General features: G+C 52.7%; 10 protein-coding genes across 10 annotated transcripts; 7 read left to right on the top strand and 3 right to left on the bottom strand.

The window, feature by feature from the left end:
- The first annotated feature begins 60 nt into the window (after positions 1-60).
- BKA58DRAFT_422925 (uncharacterized protein) lies at positions 61-1937 on the top strand. The gene has a single exon (XM_046172842.1). The coding sequence runs from the start codon at positions 472-474 to the stop codon at positions 1672-1674; it is 1203 nt and encodes a 400-aa protein (XP_046022553.1). The 5' UTR covers positions 61-471; the 3' UTR covers positions 1675-1937.
- BKA58DRAFT_365587 (Alpha/Beta hydrolase protein) lies at positions 1592-3996 on the bottom strand. Its single transcript, XM_046168871.1, has one exon. It carries the CDS (start codon positions 3962-3964, stop codon positions 1883-1885), a length of 2082 nt encoding a protein of 693 aa, XP_046022554.1. The 5' UTR covers positions 3965-3996; the 3' UTR covers positions 1592-1882.
- A 1261-nt stretch (positions 3997-5257) lies between these two features.
- On the top strand, positions 5258-6384 carry BKA58DRAFT_471578 (alpha/beta hydrolase fold domain-containing protein; the record flags this gene model as incomplete). The annotated part of the gene is made up of 1 exon (XM_046175235.1): positions 5258-6384. One exon carries the CDS (start codon positions 5258-5260, stop codon positions 6263-6265), a length of 1008 nt encoding a protein of 335 aa, XP_046022555.1. The 3' UTR covers positions 6266-6384.
- Positions 6385-6961: 577 nt separating this feature from the next.
- On the bottom strand, positions 6962-8142 carry BKA58DRAFT_321182 (uncharacterized protein; the record flags this gene model as incomplete). The annotated part of the gene is made up of 2 exons (XM_046167797.1): positions 6962-7687; positions 7798-8142. The coding sequence occupies 2 exons, from the start codon at positions 8140-8142 to the stop codon at positions 6962-6964; spliced, it is 1071 nt and encodes a 356-aa protein (XP_046022556.1).
- Positions 8143-8973: 831 nt separating this feature from the next.
- On the top strand, positions 8974-9612 carry BKA58DRAFT_461503 (uncharacterized protein; the record flags this gene model as incomplete). The annotated part of the gene is made up of 2 exons (XM_046174803.1): positions 8974-9128; positions 9198-9612. Coding segments are annotated over 2 exons (570 nt in total), but the record flags the coding sequence as incomplete, so codon positions are not given.
- Positions 9613-11467: 1855 nt separating this feature from the next.
- BKA58DRAFT_321368 (lysophospholipase catalytic domain-containing protein) lies at positions 11468-13572 on the top strand (the record flags this gene model as incomplete). The annotated part of the gene is made up of 3 exons (XM_046167804.1): positions 11468-11519; positions 11583-12320; positions 12368-13572. 3 exons carry the CDS (start codon positions 11468-11470, stop codon positions 13570-13572), a joined length of 1995 nt encoding a protein of 664 aa, XP_046022558.1.
- A 157-nt stretch (positions 13573-13729) lies between these two features.
- BKA58DRAFT_389827 (diphthamide biosynthesis protein 2) lies at positions 13730-15637 on the top strand. Its single transcript, XM_046170783.1, has one exon. It carries the CDS (start codon positions 13866-13868, stop codon positions 15591-15593), a length of 1728 nt encoding a protein of 575 aa, XP_046022559.1. The 5' UTR covers positions 13730-13865; the 3' UTR covers positions 15594-15637.
- Positions 15638-15699: 62 nt separating this feature from the next.
- Positions 15700-17809, bottom strand: BKA58DRAFT_461512 (uncharacterized protein; the record flags this gene model as incomplete). Its single annotated transcript, XM_046174804.1, has 3 exons — positions 15700-17285; positions 17371-17517; positions 17795-17809. 3 exons carry the CDS (start codon positions 17807-17809, stop codon positions 15819-15821), a joined length of 1629 nt encoding a protein of 542 aa, XP_046022560.1. The 3' UTR covers positions 15700-15818.
- BKA58DRAFT_343518 (uncharacterized protein) lies at positions 17763-21395 on the top strand. The gene is made up of 3 exons (XM_046168383.1): positions 17763-17984; positions 18040-18255; positions 18311-21395. The coding sequence occupies exons 1-3, from the start codon at positions 17890-17892 to the stop codon at positions 21102-21104; spliced, it is 3105 nt and encodes a 1034-aa protein (XP_046022561.1). The 5' UTR covers positions 17763-17889; the 3' UTR covers positions 21105-21395.
- Positions 21396-22198: 803 nt separating this feature from the next.
- On the top strand, positions 22199-23233 carry BKA58DRAFT_413327 (carbonic anhydrase; the record flags this gene model as incomplete). Its single annotated transcript, XM_046172416.1, has 4 exons — positions 22199-22214; positions 22439-22528; positions 22593-22875; positions 22999-23233. The coding sequence occupies 4 exons, from the start codon at positions 22199-22201 to the stop codon at positions 23231-23233; spliced, it is 624 nt and encodes a 207-aa protein (XP_046022562.1).
- Positions 23234-23395: the final 162 nt, after the last annotated feature.

Here is a 23395-nt window from a genome sequence, read left to right on the forward strand (position 1 = left end):
GCTTTACTGCCATGCTCTGTTTGGTAACGAGCTGATTGACATTCGATCCTAGGTGCGATGGACGGTTCTTAAATGTGATAAAACTATACGTACTAACAAACTAAAACAAAGTCCTTGGCAGTAGCATTATCTCAAGATACATCTACTACTGTTGGGTATCTGTCCGAACATACCCTACATAGCCGCGTCTAATCTCAATCGGGTATCGCCAGCCGAACGTTTGACATTCCGACTTCGCATTTCAACACACGTTTGTACGCACTTACAAACTTCATCGAAGTTCAAACGCAGTGCCCTTACAAAGTTAGGAACAACTGCAGATTTTGTCCCAGCACGGTCGGTTGCGAGTCGTGAAGGGTGCCGTGGTGTCTGAGTCAGAGGCAGTACAACCCATCCAGCGACCTTTGTGTCAAGAGAGTGCATGCAATCCAAGAGACAGTCGTTCATCTAAAGAAAGACATCACGTCAGAAATGGATACAGGCCTCCCTTTAGCAAGAGATGAGCAGTCAAATGGCACTGCATCCTCACCTCCCACAAACCTCAACCCCACTCCCGACTCCGGCTCCCGCTACGATAAGCCTATCGCCGCGGCCCAACAGGATGGACTCCCTATAATCGACATATCCCCCTTCATGGAACCCTCCTCCTCAAAAGAAGCCCGTTCCACAACCGCCGCAGCCATAAACGCCGCCTGCATAAACTACGGATTCTTCTACCTAACCGGCCACGGCATCTCCACGACCAAACTCGACGAAATCATCAACTTGGCGCGTGAATTCTTTTCTCTACCCCTAGAAGAAAAGAACAAGATCAAGCGCTTCGACGCCGGCAGCCCAGAAGGAGGCGACGGCGCACGAGGCTACCAGGGGCTCGGCGAAAATGTTACGGGTGGGTTGCAAGACATGCAAGAAGCCATTGATTGGTACCGGGACTGGCCGTCTGATAAAAGAGAACCAGGCGACGGCGGACCAGGCAGCGTGAAGAGTCTCCAGGGAGTTAATCTATGGCCTGAGAAGCCTGAACAGCTGAGGCCCGTGTACGAAGATTACATCTCGCGCGTCAAGAAAGTCGGCGAAGCCCTCGTGCACGCCATGGGCGTAGCTCTGGACCTTGGACCACCAAAAGAAGGAGCAACACAAGAGACGCAAGACGAAGAGATCTTCCTGCGTAACTGCAACGATTCATTTTGGGTCATGCGCATGATCGGTTATCCCCCACTCACAACACCTATTTCTGGTGACGACAACATCGACCAATTTTCCTGCGGCGCCCACACAGACTACGGTTGCGTAACCCTCCTTCTCACCGACCCAACCCCGTCCTCCCTCCAAGTCCTTCTCAAAGACGGGACTACCTGGCTGAACGCGGATCCCCTGCCCGGCGCCTTCGTTGTCAACATCGGCGATATGATTGAGCGGTGGACGAACGGGCTTTGGAAGAGTACCAAACATCGGGTTATTCATAGGGGGGAGAGGTATAGGGTTAGTGTGCCGTTTTTCTATGAGCCGAATTTTGAGGCGTGGGTTGAGCCGTTGGGGAAGTGTGTGCAGAGGACTGGGGAGATGGGCGTGGGTAAGGATGAGGGGAGGGGGTATGGGAGGGGGAGGTATGGAGATCATTTGTTGGGGAAGGTTAGTGGAAACTTTTATTATAGTATGAGGACGGACTGGTGAGGTGGTGGGTGATGAGCAGAATCGCATTGAATATTATTGTGAGTATACCGTCAGCTTTGTGTTTATCGTTTGGTTTCTTTACAGGCGCTCTAGATGTACTACATCAATAGTAACCTGTTCGAATGTATGATGGCGATTACACGTGCATTGTGAGGGCTTCCCCTATACACGACTACATAATGACACGGCCCGTAGCAGTACCGGCCACTTAGATACCCCCATTGAGATAGTAGTCCAGAGGATACCCCAACCAATCACACTGCTCCACGTCCGTATACCCAGCACTCTTGCTCGGCCAATCCAAAAGCCTAATCTCATCTCCCGACTTCTTAGTCGCATCTACCTGCATCCACTGACCATACTTCGTCACACCTTCAAGCACCTTATAATATCCTCTTACATCAAGATACTTCAAGCTAGGATTCGGGTCTCCGCTCCGAATGAAAGAAGCGAAGTAGCTGGTAGTGAGTTGAATACTCCACAGATCCTCTGGTTCACGGATGCGGTTCAAAACGCCGAAGAACCAGGGCGAGTCTGCGCCGTGGAAGCGGAAGTATGGGTTATCAGGGTTGTCGTTGGCGGGGCCGCCGAGGTTGTTGGGGTCGTAACCGTCGATGGAACGGTCGAGTTGGTAGTAGTATGTCTTTGAGAAGGCTTTCGATCGCGCGGCAGAGTAGACTGTCGATTGGTCCGCGCAACGGAATGTTTTATCCGTGGCAATACGCTGCGAGACGTTGAAGGAGTCGAGCGTCAGGTTTCCGGTGCTGGTGAAAGGGAAAAGACCGGACTGAATGACGCGTTCGGCCCATGTGCTGTTGATACCTAACGCTTCTTGAAGGCCTTGAGAGTGGTTTGAGATGGGGCTTGTGGGGTATGTGGAGAACGAAGCGCCGTCGTCGAGGACAGTACCGAAGATGACGGGAATGTGCGCGGTACTGGTATTGCGAGTTGAAATGATGAGTTCGGGCGTGTTGACATATGTACCGTCTTGGACGACGTATCGAGCTACAGTGTTGAAGCCAACTAGGTCTGCAGCAGGGACCTTGTCGAGACAAGCGATCTGGGCTGATACATCAGTGCTATTGCAGCCAGCGGCCGCAAAGATTTGAGGCCCGGCGACGGTGTAGCTCTGGTTGACTGTGTAATAGGTCGAATATGTTGTTCCGTAGTCACCGTCCAGCCCAAGCGTCACGCCTCCTCCGAGATTGGATAAGGCAACGGCGCCTTGGAATTTTCCGATGGCTTTGGGAGAACCCAGCAATGTTCGGACAGATCCAGCTCCGGCAGATCCTCCAGCGATGGTTATCCTCTCTGGATCACCACCGAAAGCAGCGATGTTTGCGATAGTCCAGTCGAGCGCCACGATCTGGTCGGCGATACCGAAGTTGCCCTTGATGTCTGTTCCAAGAATGGCTAGGAAGCCGAGGGTCGAAAGACGGTAGTTGATGTTGACGACAACAAGATCCTCTTTGCTGGCAAGGTTTCCACCATCAGAGAGTGGGTCGGCACCGCTCCCTCCTGTGAATCCACCACCATGAATCCAAAACAAGACGGGGCGGAGCTGCTTCTTTGATCCAGCTTTAGGAATATATGGTGTCTGGATGTTGAGGAAAAGACAGTCCTCACTTCCACCACCACCTTGGATGCAATTCGAGCCGTATTCCGTGGCCTGAATTGTTTGGCCCTTCTTGGAGTAGAGCGAAGAGTACTTGAAACGGGTAGGCGTGTCGGCATATGGAATGCCGAGGAACCTAAAGGACTTCTGGTTTCGGTATCCGACAAATGTGTTTCCGCCAGATGCTACTGAGATAGAACTTCCGTTCACAGGCCCGGCGCTCGCTGAACCGTTGTTTGCCGACTGTGTGCACAAGACTGGCAGTTGCTTGTGGTGTGATGAAGCAGACATGTACTTCACTCGGTTTCCGACTGAGACCACGCCGCTGTCAATGTAGTACCCTCGTTCAGCGTCGGTGTATTTGGCATAATCCTGGTATGAAAGAGCATCGTTGAAATCTGCCTGGTACTTCTGGAGCGTAGCCTTGGAAATGAGTTTCTCGTTGAGCGAGGCACAGGCTGCTGCAGCATTGGCTTGAGGGACCGGGTCGAGAATGATGGCACCGATGTGGTTCTTGTCGTCCGAGCCGTTAAGGTTGTTCTGGTAAATGAGTGTCAAAGAGGACTTTGCGTTCGAAACGCCGACGGCAGGTGCTGATCCCACAACTGGTGAAGCTTGAGAGACAGCAACAATACCAGCGGCCGCAGCGGCAACGAGGGTGGTGATGACTGTCATCTTGAATGTCCAGCTTGGCGCAGAGACTTGATCGACAGCTGGAGAATCATGGTCGTTCATCTTGATCCTCTTATACGACACCGGTAACCCGGATGGCATCGTGCTTGCAGATGAACAACCGCAGCGCTAGCCACAAGCAGTTCCCCTCCACATGAGGCTATTGGAAATAAGCATTCGAGAACGGGACTAACCCCAGAAAACGAGGTGTAGATCGATCACTAGGCAGGGGCAGTGGCAGAATGCTTAAGCAGAAGACTGGTACCGCAACGATTCTACCGAGCGACGAAGGCGTACTAAGACCTATCATATCTGGAGCGAATACATTCGCCTCAACATGAGCATATGAGATGTATCTTCGGTTGTCACTTGATATCGCAATGGATAAGAATCCTTCTAGATTGATGTATCGCTTGGCCTTCACTTAAATCACACCGACGGCAGCATCGCAATGGTGGTCTACGCATCTTCACCCGAGGTTCAGGTCCGATGTAATTTAGCCGTTTAGGCACTGCATGTAGCCCGCCGGCCTCGTGGCGATGGCATCATGGATACCAAATTGATGCAGGGGTCGGTCGGGGTGAATGTCCTCTGCGTCCGTTCGCGGGGTGTGGCTTGAACTGGGGAGCGGAGGAGTGGAAGCTGGAAATTTGATGGGGTTCCGGGGTTGAAGACGCGTAGCTTCATGCTAGCCATGTTGGGAGCTAGTGTGCAGATTCCCCTCACAACAAAACCTGGCATGCTGGATCCGTCCGGCAATCGACTACAGGGCTTCTTCCTTGCTTGAGGAAAACGGAAGGTGCATGTAAACGACCGTGGCGCTCGTATTCATGGCCGTTGAAAGATGATAATCGCCACATAGCACAACGCAGAGGCATCCTGCATGAGTACCGCCGGTGTCCTTCATCTCATTGGAGGATTAATCTCATCTTGGCAACTAGAACAAGCATTTTGTATACACTCACGGCTATGACACACCGGACCGCTGCGTAGAAGAGGGAAAGACACTGTATACATGTCAGAACATACGAGACTCAGTAAGCTTTTTGCATTTAACAAATCAATGTATATGCGCACGTTCGCACCACGCACCAGATCGATATCACGATACGAAGCAGTGCATGGAGACAAGCATCAGAGTGGGTCTTGATCGGTGTGATAGATTGGCAGGCGTCATTTCACAGCACATGCATGTCAGAGTCCCAATACCTTGAATAGAAACCTGACGTTCTACCACATCTCTCTCGCTTTCGAAACCACGTTCAATCGTCTCGGATTTCCATCGTCATTTTCAAGATGCAGCTGAAGCTACTACTTCTCACGCAATTCGTTGCGACGGCAGTTAGCGCGAACACGGTTCCACCCAGTATCTGGAACTACACCTACCCATGGCCAGTACAGTACTTTGAGTTTGAGTCGCAACGCGCGAATCTCTCAATGGCTTACATGGACGTCCCCGCTCATAACGCCAGCTATGCCTCGAACAAGACCATCATGCTCCTTCATGGCAAGAACTTCTGCGGCGCGACATGGGAGGACTCAGCGCGCCGTCTCTCCACCCAAGGATACCGCGTCATCATCCCAGATCAGATCGGCTTTTGCAAGTCGTCCAAACCGCCAGCCTACCAGTTCTCGCTGCAACAGCTGGCGCGAAACACACATCTGCTATTGCAAAGCCTAGGCGTGGAATCAACATACGTACTAGGTCACTCGATGGGTGGTATGCTAGCCACACGCTTCGCCCTCATGTACCCAGAGCAAACATCCCATCTCATTCTCACGAACCCGATCGGCCTAGAAGACTGGAAAGCACTTGGTGTTCCATGGCGCAATCTCGACGCCTTGTATAAAGACGAGCGGGCCACCAACTACACATCAATCCGCAAGTACCAACAGGCTACCTATTATGTCAATACCTGGAAGCCGGAATACGATGTCTGGGTCAACATGCTAGTCTCACTTTACCGGACGTCACCCGAGAACATTGACTTTGCGTACAATATGGCGCAGACGACGGATATGGTCTTGACTCAACCGATTGCGTACGAGTTTGAGCTGGTGCAGCCTAAGACTCTTCTTCTGATAGGGACGAAAGACACCACGGCTATCGGTAAAGCGTGGAGCCCGCCAGAAGTGCAGGCTAAGATAGGGAAATACGAGGTGTTGGGCAAAGAGGCAGCGGCTAGGATTCCAGATGCAACGTTGATCGAGTTTGATGACTTAGGCCACAGTCCACAGGTTCAGGAAAGCGAGAGATACCATAGCGCGCTCTTTGGGTGGTTAGAGGGGTCTCGTGGAGCTTAGATAATGACGTCCGTGTCTGTGTGTGAGCGCGCAGCAAGTGAAAGAGAGAGGAGTGATCAGCAGAGGAAGAAAAAGAAAAACTTACGCACTTTGATGGCCGCAGTCAGTTTCGAACCCGGAGCAAAAATAGATTGCTTCACCGAAACCAGGTATGTGAATGGATCACACCCCGCACGACGGGGTAGACATGCAAAGCGACATACGCTACTGGCTCCTCAGATTCTATTGAAATATCGAAAAATTAATCCATATATATACAACAATATGCTGTTTTGGTGTTTTGGGAATCAGGTGAAGGCGCGTTCACTTGTGCGAGAAAAGGGAACGTGCAAACGGTACACGCACAGACTGCCTACGTCACGACGAGATGTCAGATAAATAGATTGCCTGAGTAAAAGCAGCTACCTTATCCGCGCTATATTCATGCTTATAGGTCACGGGATGAAGCATTTGCTCGATAGGTATCTCATCATCATGATATTCTTGAACAAGTAGTCGAGTTCTCAGGGTATCCAGTATTGCTTGAGTGACTTATCAAGTAACCGCCAAAACGCCACAGTGGTCCCAGAACACCTTCGCTGAAACTCCAAGTAAATACTAAGATATCATACCAGACCCAAGAGGTGTTCGACGTCTTAGGATGTATCTTTCCACTCACACCCATCTCACTGACATCCTCCAGGCTCCTCCACCAACCTAATCCACGTAATCTGAATCGCTGTCGTCGTCGGCATCCTCGTATCCTTCATCGTCGTCCATGACGTTGTCCGGCAACTTGGTCTTCTCCAGACGGCCAGCGAGCTTGTCGACCGCTTTCACCTTTCCCTTGCCAATGTAAGCCGCCTCAGCAGCCTCTTCACCCATATCTTCGGCCTCAGTGTTGGCAAGTGCAGTCGCCGCTTCACCCGTCTTGTGCGAGCCATAAGCCTCCATCCGGTCGGCGCGCTTGTTGATGGCTTTGGTGGCCTTGTTGTCGTTCCAAGTCGAATCAATCGCGTCCGCGGCCTTGTAAAGGTTTTGGATAGCGTCCAAGATGTCTTGCTCTATGAGACGCTTGGGTTCGAACGATCCACCCGCGGCGATACGCGCTTTAACGGCGGCGACGATGAAGTCTTCGCCCAAGAGGTGTTGACCAGGGAGGGCTCTGCTGAAGATACCGATCATGGCGACGCACCTCGGGTCCTTGAGGAGGTGCTTGGTCTGGTCTGTGGTGCGGACGCGCCAGTTGTTTCGGATCATTTGCATGGAGTTGGCTACGGAGTATGCGTCCTTGAACTTGTGCTGAGAAACGCTGTTCATCTTGGCAAGGAGCTTCTTGACTTCAGAGTAAGGAAGAACAATGCGACAAATGTTCTTCCAAGCGATACCGTCGCGGCGACGAAGCTTCTCCATGTGAATACGCTTCTCTTCTATGTCGGTTTTCTAGAAATCAGGGGTTAGCCAGATGTCCTTCAGTGTAGGCTTCTTTGACTTTGGTGACATAAATGAAGCGGTTTCCCGTATTCATAGTCTCAAGGAGTGCGGCAACTTACCTGGAGAGTTTTCTGAAGCGCGCTATAATCCTCCTCTTCCAGATACAACACGACCTCCAAGTCTACGAAGCTCGTGATACGTGTGTTTTCCCGAATCGTAACGAGCAACTTCTCACGGTCCGCGATGCTGGCGAAGTTGAAAACAGAGTCGGTATCGAGCAAGGGCTCGCCATTCCTATCATGCAGCCAAAGCTCTTGATCGTGGCGCTTGAGCGCTGCTTGTATCGATACCACCATGTCGTTCCAGGTCATTGAAGGAGTGAGGAGGAAGTTGAACCATTCCTTGCGGGAATCGACATCGAACAGGGTGAGCAGGCGTACTCTGTTGATGCTTGAGGAAGACATTGTGAATCTGTTTGGTATGTGTATGTGTAGATAGAGACAAGTGGGTAGGTAGAGTGTTGAAGAAGAGAGCAGGAACTGAGTCGCCGATAGACGATATATGGACGAAGAGACTTTCGCGTTTCTACGTGAGCGAGACTTGAAAATCCAAAGTGAAGGTGAGAGAGCGATTGCAAACGCGGATTTCTCTTGCTCACCGCGTCATTCTTTCCCTCCCCATGTTTGCCTTTCGATCAGGCTGCATGTGGCAGGTGAAGCAATCAGGGGGTTCGTAACTTAGTCTCTGTGTCTTGCTAGATAGGTATGCCCATGCAGAGCCCAGGAGGACATGAAAAAATCCTGGTGAGGCCTCGATACTCTACATGATATCCGGACGTTCTTCATACTCCTAGACATGTACTACGCACATTCTGTAATCACGTTGAAGTCTACCTGGCTGTACTACTGACTACTCGCTGGAATCATAAGACACTATGGTATTCGGCAACTTGCCCCTACACAGATGACCCGCCAGCTCATGTGCAATTATCAAAATTCCGTAAGGTCTGCTGGCTCGGTATGCGGGGGCTTCACTAGCTAGATCGCAGTGAGAATGGATTGCACCCTGCCTTTGTTTGTGCTTACTGCCGCGAGGTTTTTCGGTAGCTCTGTTTGAGTGTATACTGTTCTTTCCCATCGTTCCTCATCACTCTCCTTAGCTCAACCTAGATCTTCACCACGATGAACCGTCAACCGCCGATACCGCGCCGAGTGCAAGATCGATACTGTCCGGAAATACGCCAATATATACGCATGGAGGTCAAAGCCAGAGCCAGTAGAGCCAGTCGAGCAGCTGAGATTGCACAAGGCTGGAAATCGACTGGTACCTTCCCATTCGGCCGCCTACCCAGAGAACTCCGCGACTGCATCTACGACTTGGCATTCGGCCGGCTGCCCACCATCTTCAAGACCAAGGGTCTAATCGTCCAAGCCACACATAAGGTTCGACAGTCGGAGGAAGACAATGGCGACGACGACCATTTCGATATCCGCTACGACGACATTCTCCCCGCGTTCAGTTGGGGCATCCCAAAGTGGGTCCTCACCAATAAGCAAATCTGTTCGGAAGCCCTCTCCTACTTTGGCTCCTCGCGCACATTCAACGCAATCGATATTAACCGTGTTTGTGAGTTTCAGAGTGAATGTGACATCATTCCCTCTCCCGACGATCCTTTCACAACCCCTCTCGTCTTCAACAGCGAAGTGCTCCGCAATATCACCATTGCAAGGGAATATGACCAATACATGGGAATAGAAGACAAATTCATGGCCATTCTCAACCGCGCACATGTGAAAGATGCATCCGTGGAACTAGAGTGGCAAGTTTCTCGTTTTCGAGACTCAAAAGACTGGGAAGAACACTTGGGTGCTTGGATTGCTGAATGGCACATCAAGCAGTGGGACGGCAATCTACGAAGGGTCAAAATCACCATACCTACCAACTGGACCTCCAAGAATCCGGTCTTTGATACTGTCAGGTTCGAGCAGGTGGAGGCGTTGGCACGAAGGCTTGTGAGAGAGGATGGAGTCGCGACGTGGGGTACCTTCGACTTCGGAGGCAAATTTCCGCTCCTGGGACGCTCGGTGCTCTGGCGCAATATGTTCAAGAGGAGTCTGGTCGTTGAAAGGGATGATTAGGTATACAGGACGTTGCCGTGGAGATCGAGAAAGGATATCAGGTTCGCACAAGTACCGTGGCTATAACTTTTGACTGTACGAAATGAATAGTTGGAGAATACACATGGAATGCACGAGATACAAGAAGAGAAGTTGATACAATGTATGATGCAGATAGGACGAATGCGACCATCGTCGTTGTTGATTGTGACGTTGTATGCTGTAGATGTCTTTGATATATGTGGAAAGACGTCAATCACCAGCCCAAACCAAATCAGACCCAGTTCGAGACAAAGGCGCATGCTCTTCTTCATTGTCGTTGTTGCTCGATGTGCATGAATCATGACTTACCTCACACTGGTCTTTGGCGAGTAAGTCCAAATTGACGTTCGGCAACCGGCCCTCAGCCACCCGTTAGCAGTTCCTTCCTCTGGGGTGTTGGATAGTTGAAGGTAGACCATCGCCACATGATCCAGGACCTGATCCGAGACGTGGACGTGGAGGCTTAGATTCGGACGAACGAACGAACGATTTGTAAGGTGGAGGTGGCGTAACCTCAAGATGGTAGTACGCAGCTGCCGCCGTCGAAGTGACTTCGGGTGGAAGCAGCGGGGCGCAATTCCCGAAAATGTCTCTTTTCGTACGGCGTATACGATTACGCTCTGCGACATCTTCTGCAGGCCGCGTCAACAATACTTTCATCTCCATACATACATCTAGCTAGTAGCCTAGTACTATGCACCGTCGCGATTCGTTGTGTAGCGCGAGGCCATAGCACCGCCGCGACGTTATGTGTCGCCCGTTGATCGACATGGCGGAGTCCGGATCCTCGGAACAGAACTATTTGCGAAGCTACTCCTCGCTGCGCATGGCGCATACACCGTGGTGAAGAAATACACGCTCTAAAGGTATTGTCTAGTAGTTCAGTTGAATAAAATGACCGTACGCAGGCTGCCTAATGTCGAGGACGCGACGCGCTATGTACGGCAATTGTTGCGATCAGGGCCTAACGAAGATGACGACATTGTTTATTGCATGACAACAGGGCAGCGATAGTTACTTTGCGCCAAACGCTTGTCTCCACATCTCAAACATGGAGAAAGTAACACACTCAATGCCAGGATGACAGGGTCGTATCAAGGTTCTTTTTCGTACCCCCCTCGTACCGGCACCTTGCCGATTGCCGAAAGCGTATTGTTTCGAAATGAGCGCCAGCCACTCACGGGAGATGACGCGCCACAACGGTGCCCGCTGACAAGAGCCTTACAGCAGAAAGGCGGTGTCAGCTAGCAACTGCTGCAAACGAAGAAGATCTGTCAAGGACCGATGGCAGCTGAGGGCCTGATGATTCAGGCGGGCATGCGACACCACCTTACAAACCAAACAGGGTCAAAACCTCGACGAGAACAGATGGGACTAAAAATAAAGTTTGATCGTCAGGGCCTTCAGCCACGACAAGTGGCACGCCTAGTAGCACGCCTATGAGGTCAGATCCTCCTAGCTCTTCCGGGCGTTTGGTGCATTGGAGCATAGCCGCCTGTGGGTCATTCCGCAGCCTCCCGTCAGCATGGAGCGCATCATTTAACATTGCCATGTATCCGCATTCGTTGGCGATTCATTTCGCGTCTTCTCAGCCCTCTCACCCTTCTTTTCCTTGCATCCATTCGTTAGGATGAAGTATTCTTCTGTTTTGTCTGCTTCGGCATTGACTAGTTTAGCGACCTGTAAGTGATGCGCCTCCCTGCTTTGCTGCAGGGACCGTACCGTACCGTACTGACGCATGACAGCATTTGCCGTTGTTCCTCGAGAAGCTAGAGTCGTACCTCCCAATGACTTGGATATCTTGAAGCGTGCCTCCCCCCAGGCTCCTAATGGCTACGCGCCCGCCGAAGTCAATTGCCCGTCTACGCGCCCGAGCATTCGATCTGCCGACAAACTCTCCCAGCAAGAGACAGAATGGCTTCAGAAAAGGAGGCCGAACACGATAGATCCCATGCGCGAGTTCCTCGAGCGCGTCAATATTGAGGGCTTCGACGTTGGACAATACATCAGCAATCACCGCGACAACACTACCGCCCTACCGAACATCGCGATCTCGTTCTCTGGTGGAGGATATCGGGCTCTGCTGAACGGTGCGGGTGCTCTAGCGGCGTTTGACAGTCGGACAACGAACTCGACGAGTGCAGGACATCTGGGAGGAATCTTGCAGGCATCCACATATGTTTCCGCACTATCAGGAGGAGGCTGGATGATTGGCAGCATCTACGCCAACAACTTCACTTCGGTTGAGGCAATCATCAACAAGGGCGAGGACTCGGCAATTTGGCAATTCCAGAACTCGCTGTTCAAGGGACCTCCCACGAAGGGAATCCAGCTGCTCTCGACTGCGCAGTACTACGACAACTTGGTCAGCACGGTCAAGGAGAAGAGCGATTCGCCGGCTGGTGACTTCAACACGTCGATTACCGATGTTTACGGCCGCGGTCTTTCTTTCCAGCTCATCAACGCCAGCGATGGAGCCCCAGGTATGTTTACCGCTATATCAATTACTTCCACAAACTAACACCCACAGCCTATACCTTCTCTTCCATCCAGGACGACCAAGACTTCTCGTCCGGAAACGCACCAATGCCTATCCTCGTCGCAGATGAGCGTTCGCCCGGAGACTTGATCATCTCTTTGAACGCTACCAACTTCGAGTTCAACCCGTTCGAAATGGGTTCATTTGATCCTACAACCTACGGCTTTGCTCCTCTGAAGTACATCGGTTCCAACTTCAGTGAAGGTGAACTTGCACAAGATCAGGGCTGCGTTGAGGGATTCGACAACCTGGGTTTCGTCATGGGAACCAGCAGCTCCTTGTTCAACCAGATCTTCCTCACATTGAACACCATCCAAGACGTACCCCAGATCCTGGTAAACTTTGTATCGAACATCCTCAAGGGTATCGGTGAAGATGGCGATGATATTGCCGACTACTCACCCAACCCGTTCTTCCACTACCACAACGAGACGAACCCCAGTGCTGACAGGGAGCGTCTTACTCTCGTGGATGGTGGTGAGGATGGCCAAAATATTCCCTTCAACCCGGTCATTCAGCCCGTACGCCAGGTCGATGTCGTCTTTGCTATCGACTCTTCTGGTGACACTGTCGAGGATGATGACCCGTCGCAAAACTGGCCCAACGGTACTTCTCTGGTTGCAACCTACGAGCGTGCAAGCGGCACTCTTATGAACAGGACCTCATTCCCTTACATCCCCGGCCAGGACACCTTTGTTGCTCTAGGATTCAACAGCCGCCCAGCATTCTTCGGTTGCAACAGCAGCAACGTTACTGAGGGTGACAACATTCCTCCCCTCGTTGTCTACCTTCCCAACGCCCCCTATGTCTTCTGGTCCAACACATCCACTTTCAACAAGCTCGACTACAGCATCAGCGAGCGCAACGGCATGATCGAGAACGGTTACGATGTCGTCACCCAAGCAAATTCCACGCGCGAGGGCGCCTCAAACTGGCCCACTTGCGTCGGATGCGCTATCCTCTCTAGGAGTTTGGAGCGCAACGGCGAGGCGATCCCACAAGTGTGCCAGCAGTGCTTCACTGACTACTGCTGGAACGGCACCACAGTCGAGACTTCGCAGCCATACACGCCCGAGTTGATCGTCGGCCAGCTCGCCACTACGAACAACGACGACGACAGCGGCGTAGGAAAGTTTGTGCCCAACGTCCTCGGTCTTGCTCTGGCAGCAGCCGTGTCTGGCTACTTGATGATGTGAGATATTTTCTAGTTTGCTTTTGGCGACATAGGGATTGGATTCAGCGCGGGTGAAACATGATACCACCTCTCTTTTGTAGATAGTAATTAAGTCATTACACGTATTATTCAACGTTCTGTTGCCATTCACCTATCACACGTGCGACATTACCATACCATGCATTGCGGCTCTTCGGCGCCGCCCGTCCCTGCATCACCGAGGCGTGCCCCGCCAGTTGCGCGCCCATCAAAAAAAGTTACGACCCCGCCACGCCTCAAGCACACAACGCAGCCAACACGCGACCACTACACACAATGGCCGTCCCGTCGCTCGAAAGCGCGCCCGTACTCTCTACGCCCGACACGCACATCTTCGAAGACCCCACACCCGCCGTAGACACGTCGAGTCTCCCTAGACTTTCCGATGAGCAGATCACGCTCACGTATGAGATCGAGCGCACGGTTAAGGAAATTCGCGAGGGAAGATGGAAGAGGATTGCGTTGCAGTTTTCGGATCATATGCTTACTGATGCGCCGAGGGTGTATGAGCAGCTGAGTCGGGGACTGGGCAAGGCGAGGAAGGCGCGGGATGGGGTGCAAGAGGAGAATGGACACACAAATGGGACAACAGGCGTGGAAGAAATCAGCGCGGGCTTGGAGAAGGCGGAGATAAGTGATGAGGAGAGCAAAGAAGAGAGTCTATTCATACTGGGCGACACATCATACGGCGCGTGCTGCGTAGACGAGGTTGCAGCAGAGCACGTCGACGCGGACGTTGTCGTGCATTATGGCCGTTCCTGTCTCTCGCCTCCTTCAAGACTACCAGTCGTATACGTCTTTACAGAACGACCGCTAGATCTCGATCCCGTGATCGCAACGTTCCAAGGAACATATCCAGAAAAAGACGCAAAAGTCATCCTCATGGCCGACATACCATACTCCCACCACATCCGCCCGCTCCACGCACGCCTCCAAGACGCCGGCTACACGCACATACACGCTACAGAAATCGTGCACAACCCATCGTCGCCACTTCCAAACCGAACGATACCACCGAGCACAACGGAAACAGACGAAGCCCTCCACGACTACGCCCTCTTCCACATCTCCGACCCCCCGACGTCTCTCCTCCTTACCCTCTCCTCGCGCGTCGCCTCAATACACATCTACCCCACAGACATCATTTCCTCCTCCACCCCACCCACCGCTTCCATAGCCCGCACCCACCAAACCCTCATGCGCCGCTACGCGCTCCTAACCTCCCTCTCCACAACCCCCATCTTCGGCATCTTGATCAACACGCTCTCCGTGAAAAACTACATGCACATCCTGTCGCACGTACAACGGCAAATCAGCGCCGCAGGCAAGAAATACTACACCTTTGTTGTTGGCAAAGTGAATGCGGCCAAGGTGGCTAATTTCAGTGAGGTGGGGGGATGGGTGGTGATAGGGTGTTGGGAGAGTAGTCTCATTGAGAGTAGGGAGTTTTGGCGGCCGATGATTACGCCGTGGGAGCTCAAGGTGGCGTTGATGGGGGATGAGGAGAGGGTTTGGACGGGGAGGTGGGAGGGAGACTTTCAGAAGGTTTTGGATGAGGGGGAGGCTGATACAAAAGAGAATACTGGTAGCAATGCGCAGGAGGGAGAGGGAGAGGGAGAGGGAGACGCGAATGGAGATTATGATTCTGAAGAGGAATCTGCACCTCCTGAGTTTGATCTTAGGACTGGTCGCTACGTCTCGCATGCGAGACCTATGCGCTCGAGTGGCGCGGCGAAAGCTGTGAATGGCAATGCAGCGACGTCGTCGTCTAGTTCGGCGCTGACGAAACGGGCGAATGGCGATATTGCGGCTGTGGGGGGCGTCGCGTCGCCTGGTGCAGAGTATTTGCGCTCGAATAGGACGTGGCAGGGTCTGGGTACAGACTACCGAGATGCGGAAGATGGAGAAGAGGGGGCTGGTGGGAAAAGGGCAGCTAAGATGGAAGAGGGAAGGAGTGGGATTGCGAGGGGGTATGTTGTTGGTGAGCAGGGGAGTAGACATTAGGTACATTTGAAGCAAGGAATTTCATGCTACTCATCTGTTGACAGTATTACTTTCACAAGACTACGAAAGCTCTGACAATGTCCTAACGATTCGATGTTCGTGAGATGCTGTCGCGCCCTTTTTCATACTCTTTACTACGTCTTCTTGAAAATTCTCGACGAAATTCTCCTACCTTCACATACTCCTTGCTAGAGATCCTCTTGGCCAGCGGTCCTCTCATTGCGTTCACATGGTAACTCTCGCCCAAGCTGTCTCCATGTCTTGGACGAGTGTGAGGAAGTCGTCGCTTTCCAGGTGGCGATAGACAAACTCGTTGAGCGCTGCTCTGCGTCCCTCGTCAGACTGCATCGCATACGTTGCCAACTGGTTGTTCTCATTCACACTCATAGTAGCACCTGGATTAGACATGCTCACACCATGGTGACCGGCGACAGACGTAGGTGGGGTGTCGAGACCACTATACGACATGGTATGGTGAAGATTCTGTGCAGCATTACTTCGTTCACCGAGAGGTTGCGGTGTTGGTAAGGCACTGAAGCTTGACCTATGGAAAGATAATGGATAGGAGATTGGAGATGATGTCAACGGTGACTGATTCTCGATGCCGCCATGTGGAGATGTCTTTGCCCGTGCAGGGCTGGATTGATCTTGATTCGGCGTGCGAGGCGGCTGCTGCACTGGTTGCTTCCCACGTGTGGTCTTGCTGATAACAGTGGGTTTGGGCAGAGGTGGGAGATCGATCTCCTTGCTGGTTGCGCTTCGGCTGGAACCAGGTCGGTTACTGGCTACGCGTGCTGGTAGAGGGGGAGGCCCCATCGTGCCAGTAGAGGGTCGCACACTGTCGCTGCCAGAGGAACGCGGCGAAGAGAAGCGGGGGAAAGGAAGCTCGCGTCTCGGTGGTAGTATCTCAGTGCTACCAGGGCGATCGGCAGTACCAGGACGATTTGCACTACCAGGGCGGTTGAACAGCATGGCAGTATCCGGTCGCTCAGTAGACATACGATGAGATTCTTGAAGGTCCGGCATGTGCTGATCTGACGTATATGAAGAGTCAACATGCGAGCGTCCTAAGATATCCGAGGTTGCTGAGGTGGGACGAGGGAAGAAGACTGGAGGAGCAAGAAGGTCTGATAAGGCTGCTGGTGTGCCGCATTCTTCCCTGGTATATCCTGTGGTGGCAGAAGCTGGACGGGTGTATGCCGCTGTGGGTAGTTGAGCATTCAAAGAAGCAGAGAAGTCATAACTAGTGGACAGTCGATTGGAGATCTCCGCCAGCCGCGAAGGAGGACATGATAGTCCACTTGGGATGTGACCTCTAGTGGCCTGTTGCATACCCGTGGGCTGCTCAGGGTATGCAACAGCGGTCAGGCTTGGCCGAGAGGACGATCCTCGTGTCGGCGATGGTGGCGGAGCTGTAGACTTTGATTGGGACGGCACTGCGTTTTGGCCGCCCATGTAAAGACCGAGCCGAAGGAGGTGGCTGAATGCAGTGTCAAAGTCCTTGTCTGACTTGAACCGCATTTGAATGCGCCTGATCTTGTCGTTGGTCACTTTCCATTTGATAGCGAGCAGAGGGCAGCGCACAATGGCGGATATGTGTAGGTGGTCGGGCTGCACCTTCACTCCGCGCTCTTCACTCAGACGCGTTATCTGATTGCCTTCGTTGATCAGTCTCTCGATTTCGATGGTTTGCTGTCCTCGTACGGTTAGCTAGCACACCATTTGAAGCGGGTTTTCAATCTGAGTGGGTGGGTAATCAGTCATGCATGCGTCGTACCCGAACCTGCGAGCCCTGACACAATTTCATGAGCTGAAGACCACCGCGCGCACCATAGCTGTCGATGATCAATGTGAGGTCATTGGTCTCTTTCTGCCAGTTGAACCTCTGCTCGCTGGCGTCGGTGTCTTGCGCTGTTGACAGAGTCTGGAGCGGAAGGGAGAACATGATCGTTAGCAAGGCTGTTTGTTAGTCAAGATCAATCAGCTACCATGTGATGGCATTTGTGCGATAAAACATGTCGTGATGGAGACACTCGCGCACGCAGGTGCTGAGGAATGTGAGAGATGGTCGAAGGCAGTCGCGACCGGCCACCTCAGTCACATGATGTGGTCCGTGCGTGTCAACGCGAGGGACTTGGTGCAGTCTGGAGTTCTGGTGTTCGCCCATCCATCATCGCGAACGACGCGCGCCGCGCATTCACGAGCAGATCCACCATTGCGCCTGGCACACAGCTGAATCCACGCATGCGTCGCGACCCGTGCCCGAGCAGTCCCGAGTAAATGCGACAGCCGCACCATGGCCCCAAACAAACCAGAGGAACAATCTGTCGAGCGCACCCAAGAATATGAAGACTTTCTGAATACCTTAGCCGAATACCACGAAAAGCGCGGGTGGGTTTTTGTTCTTTGTTTCGCCGCAATGAGCGCATATTGACCCGACGTGTAGCACTGTCCTGGATCGCGAACCGAAAGTCGGGAGCCGGCACATTGACCTGTTGCGACTCTACAAACGCGTTAATGAAGAGGGAGGGTACGATAGGGTTTCAGATACCAAAAACAACAAGCTTGCGTGGCGCAAAATCGCGACTGAGTTCCTGCCCAAGAGCCCCAGCATCACAACCCAGGCCTTTTTGGTGAAGACAGCCTACTACAAGAACCTTGCGTACGTGAATGGTGAAAGACAACTTCGCACCTACAACTGCTGACGCCTGCTCTAGCGCCTACGAAATATCCACCGTTCACAAGCGCGAACCCCCGCCGCCCGAAATCCTCGAGAACGTATCTGCAAAGGGCGGAGACCTGCTCAACCGAACCGTCGACAACTTCTTCCCACCCAGCAATCGAGAGGCTGAACGATTAAGGGGAGAGGAAGACTCCGATTCAGAAGACGACGTCGAGAAGACACCAAAAGACGACAAGATGGACGTGGACGAGCCCGGTAGCCTTGGGCGGTCGACAAGGTCCCTCCGCCATGCGCCGCCGCAGCGAGTGCTCTTCCAGCCCGAGTCTTCAACCCGACAGACGCGCCAATCGACAGGCCATCTGACCTCGTCCCAAGCCAATGGCTACGGCACCAGCGGAGCGGCCATGACGATTGCGAACTATGAGCCACGAACAGCCGTACCAGCCACCATGAAGCCCGTCGTTACCCCGTCCAACTCCCTCGATACCTACATACAGTCGCGCAAGAAGTACATCCTCAACAAAAAGAACAGGCCGGTGCCGCTCAAGGGCATGATGCTACCCGGTACCGGCTTCCCAGGGCCCAGCATATACATCCGCGCTTTGAACGCGCTGCGGTCAAAGGAGCCTGAGGAGGAGGCATACGCGCTGCACCACCTAGTCAAGATCTCACATGAGCGAGGAGACAAGTACCGCTTCGATCAGTTCCCGGGGCTCGCAGAAGCACTCATTGCCAAGGTCATCGACGTGTCCGCATTGTTCTTCGACGTGAACTGGGACATCTCATACGTCGAAGAGGACTTCACTCAGCCGCAAACCCTGAATGGACTGACCGGCACCCGCGATCTGCTGCAGCGCATCAAGTCTCTTCGCCCACTCGACATGCACGACAATCTCCTACCTGAGCAGTCCGCAAAGGCCCTCACCATGATCAACGAGGCTGCGCTCATCATCCGGAACATGGTGATGCTGAAAGAGAACGCCATCTTCGCGGCCTCTGTGCCATCCATCCAGGACATGATCGTTATCGCACTCAATCTGCCCCACCACTCTACTATCGTGGAGCTACAACATTACGCCCTGGAGATCGCCGAGCAGCTGACGAAGTACTGGATATTGGACTCGCAAAGCCCGTTGTATCGCTCTCTGCTCACCCAAGTGGATTCCGACGATCGTGGCCGCATCATCACATCGTTGAGAGCACTCGCCCGAATAGCAATGAACCTGGAGGCTACAAACAAGCTCTCTGACGTGCCAGTCAGGACCCTCAAGTCAATCTGCGACTGGTTGCTAGTAGAAGACGAGGATCTGCGCATAGCATGCCTGGACTTCCTCTATCTCTTCACTGGTTTCCCCGACAACGTTGAGACGCTTGTACACGAATTTGACATTGAAGGAGTGGTAAAGCAACTGGTACGCTTGCTACAGTACGGTGCAATCGCATACGAAGAACGAAGGAGTGCCGCCAAGACGGCAAAGACCTCTGCACCTCCAGAGAACGCGCCTAAGCTCTCATCTGCAATCATAGATCATCTTGTGACGCTTGACGAACCAGAACGTAGCTCGCAGTGGCTCAAGACGTGTTTTGAAGAGGATGCGACTGGGGAGATTACTCAGATTCAACTCTGGTCGGCCTATAACGCAGCCTTCTCAGAACATATGACGAATAACCCGGCTTCCTTCAAAGCGCTTATGCCAGCGAAGGACTTCATAACGAATGTATCAACGACGTTCGGTGGCGCCTCCGCTCAGGTGTTGACCGTGGGTGGGCAGCCAAAGTATACCATAAGAGGCATACGGCCACGATCCGTACCAGTCGACCCAAGCACCAAGAGGCCGTACATGCGCTGCTGCTGGCATCCACCGAGCCTCCTGAACGGCCATGCCGACTCGAAACATTCGACAGCCAATATCGAGTGCGGGGAGTTCGCTTCCGGAGCACGCTCTATGTGGGAACACGTTGTCAGTGTCCATCTTCAGGTTCCTCGCGATCAGGAAACCGGACAGTGGCTGCTTGAGCCAAAGCTGGACATTAAGGACATTGTCAATATCGAGAATGGAGACGCCCCAGAAGCGACGAAATACTACTGTCATTGGGGCGGTTGCACTCGATTCTCGCCTGACGGCACAGAATCCGCGTTCGAGGCTGGACAGCATGTCAAGACACATTTGCCTGATACGAGCATCAAGCAGGCCATCCACGCGAAACACAACCGCACGCCTTCAGAGTCACGGCCTTTGACTTCTTCTGCACAAGCACGGCATGAGAACTTCCAGCCCCAATTCGGACAACCGGTCGGGTTGGGTAGCTTGGGTATGGGCGGGCGACACCAGAGTTCATCGACCAGCTCTGCCAGCAGATACGGCGGTCGAGATGATGCAGCAGGAGCGCAATCAGCACCCAACTTCCGCTACTACAACACGGCGACCGATGATACCAATGATGCGGCCGGCCTTCCTCTGTCCTCGGTTCTCGTTCTTCGTAACCTTGCTCGGCAGCTCAACAAGATCCCGCCACCTACCACTGTCACCGACATTACCTCGCCATCCTCACCGGCCCACAAGCGGACGTTCAGTGCCAGTGAAGGAAGCCCCGAAGCCGCGAGGCGAGCCACAGCCGGCGGCAAGAAGCCACGTCTCAGCGACGCGGCAGCGGAACAAAGACGAGAGAACGAAGAGAAGGAGGAAGAAGAGGCCAAGAACGCCGGATGGGTTCCCCGCATCTTTGCTCCGCTGCGAGATCAGATCGCCTTTACTGCAAGTCACAACCTTACTCTCCGAAACTATATCGGCGGGCTACTCAAGGCCATCGCTGAAGGTGGTGGTTGATGTTGTAGTAGTACGTGTTTGTAAAGCCCTTGCTGCGTGGCGTTGATGAGGTTGCGAAAGGCTGTTTCCGCTTTCTTCTGTATGAGCGATACTGTGTGTTTGGAGTTTACTACATTTGTACGCGAGGGAGTGTACTCCTAGATATCTTCATAGTTTTATGATACCGCTGCGGCTGATGGGTCGGGTATTAAAGTGTCTGTTACGTGGTACTTCAAGCGAGTGAGTTTATGTCATCCTTATGTTCTTGAATCATTTATCGTCTCTTATCACAGAATACCGGAATCGAGCACTCTTTGAAAATGCGGCTGATTAAATCCTGTGACACACTGACGCCGCCGCAACCCCTCCTACCAACATGCCTCCATGCCCGCGACAGCGGATGCTAAGCCACCTCCCACCTAATCGAACTTTGGAGCTCACACACAACGAAGAATAACATGCGAAGCGCCGAGAAATCAATGGTGACTACAAGATGCGGCACGGGTAAGATTCAAGTCAAGAAAAAGTGTTGCTGAGCACTACTAAGCCCGGGAGAAGTGCTTCATAGTGCTCTCACAGCATAGAGGCGTTTCTCGGCGAGTTGGATGTTCAAGCGGCAGTTACACAAAGTCTGATCGGTACATTCTTTGTCTTGATGGAAAGTGGCTTCGATCAGCTGGCGTGAATGAGTGTGCGAAGGCTTTCGGTCGAGGAGAGGTAAAGTTGGTTCGCTACTTAGGTACCGCTCTCATCCTCCACACCTTTTCCGCGCGCTCATTACAGCGCGTTTGTATGGCTTCAACGGCTACGATAACCGCAATGATAGGCCAACTAGATAACGTAAGAGAGGGGTGTAGAGAAACAGTGGCGCATATTGTGAGAGCGTTTGCGCACGCGGCGCTCGCGTGCGACCTCAGTCAGTCGGAAAAGAGGGCATGCGACGACTGCGGTAATTGAAGTCAACTTTGGTTCACGTCCCTTATTCAAGTCCCTTCTCTTTCTGACTTGGTATATAATCTTGCCGTGGGTAATGTGGCCAAGGCTTGACATACACTTGGTACTGGGCATTACAGAGATATAGATATAGACTTATCAGCCGCTGGTCCGACTCAAAGATGGCGACTTACATCGGTGCGTATCTTTCTTTTGATTCTGATACGGATTTCCAATGTCTTCGGCGCAGAAGACGCAAATGCGCAGGAGACAAGACAGATTCAAATATCCCCGACTATGGTAGACTTTATACAAGGTCCCCTGACAGATCCACACTTCGATCGCATCACCCCGGACGCTGCGCACAAGGATCCTATCCTGCACACATCACACCATACCCACAACTGACCACCCCACCCCAGAACCCCTCGCGCACCTCCTCTCCGGCAACCTAACTTACCGCACCGACACTACAGCCCTCGACCCCAACGCGTTCACGCTCCTCGCCCAAGGTAAGCCCTGGCTGTACGAAGTGCATGTGAGACATATACTGACTTCGTACCCCACCCTCTACAGGCCAAGCTCCCGATATCTTGTGGATCGGCTGCGCAGACAGTCGCATCCCGGAAACGACTGTATGTCACTGCAAGCCCGGCGAAATCTTTGTGCACCGCAACATCGCGAATACAGTGCATCCAGATGATCTATCGGCGGCGAGTGTAGTGGAGTACGCTGTTGTGCATTTGAAAGTCAACAAAGTAGTTGTCTGTGGGCACACGAAATGTGGAGGAGCGAATGCGGCTTTGGGAGATGACGATCTGGGGTGTGTTTTGAACAAGTGGTTGGGGCCTGTTAGGGAGTAAGTTGACCTGACTACATCCTTGTTTTAGAGCATGTGGGGGAGGGATCTGGTGGGGTGAACGCGTGCTCGCAGGATCAGAATCCTGGTTTTGAAAAGCTATCATACTAACAACACCGACAGACTCCGTCGCAAGAACAAAGTCGAGCTGGAGGGCCTTCCCAACGACGATGCGAGGGCGGCGCGGGTTGCTGAGCTGAATGTTCAGCAGTCGATCGAGGTGCTGAAACAGCATCCTGCCATCAAGAGAGCGGTTGTTGAGCGTGGTTTGTCGCTGCATGGGCTTATTTATGATATTGGTGCCGGACAGTTGAAGATTCTGGAGGAGGTGGGTGGGAGGAAGATGAATGGGCATTGAGTCTGACTCGAGTGTTTGATGATGTATTTTTCCAGATCGGTCTTGTAAGGAGTTTATGGTGGGTTTCGTTGTGGTCATGGTTATGACTGCTTTGATGGAGGGTTAGAAACCGGCCCAATAGCGTTTGGGAGTCATGAGCGTGTTACAGGTCGAGAGCGACGG

The sequence above is a fragment of the Alternaria rosae genome (genome assembly GCF_020736505.1).
Source record: "Alternaria rosae strain MPI-PUGE-AT-0040 chromosome Unknown BKA58scaffold_8, whole genome shotgun sequence".
Lineage (NCBI taxonomy): Eukaryota > Fungi > Ascomycota > Dothideomycetes > Pleosporales > Pleosporaceae > Alternaria > Alternaria rosae.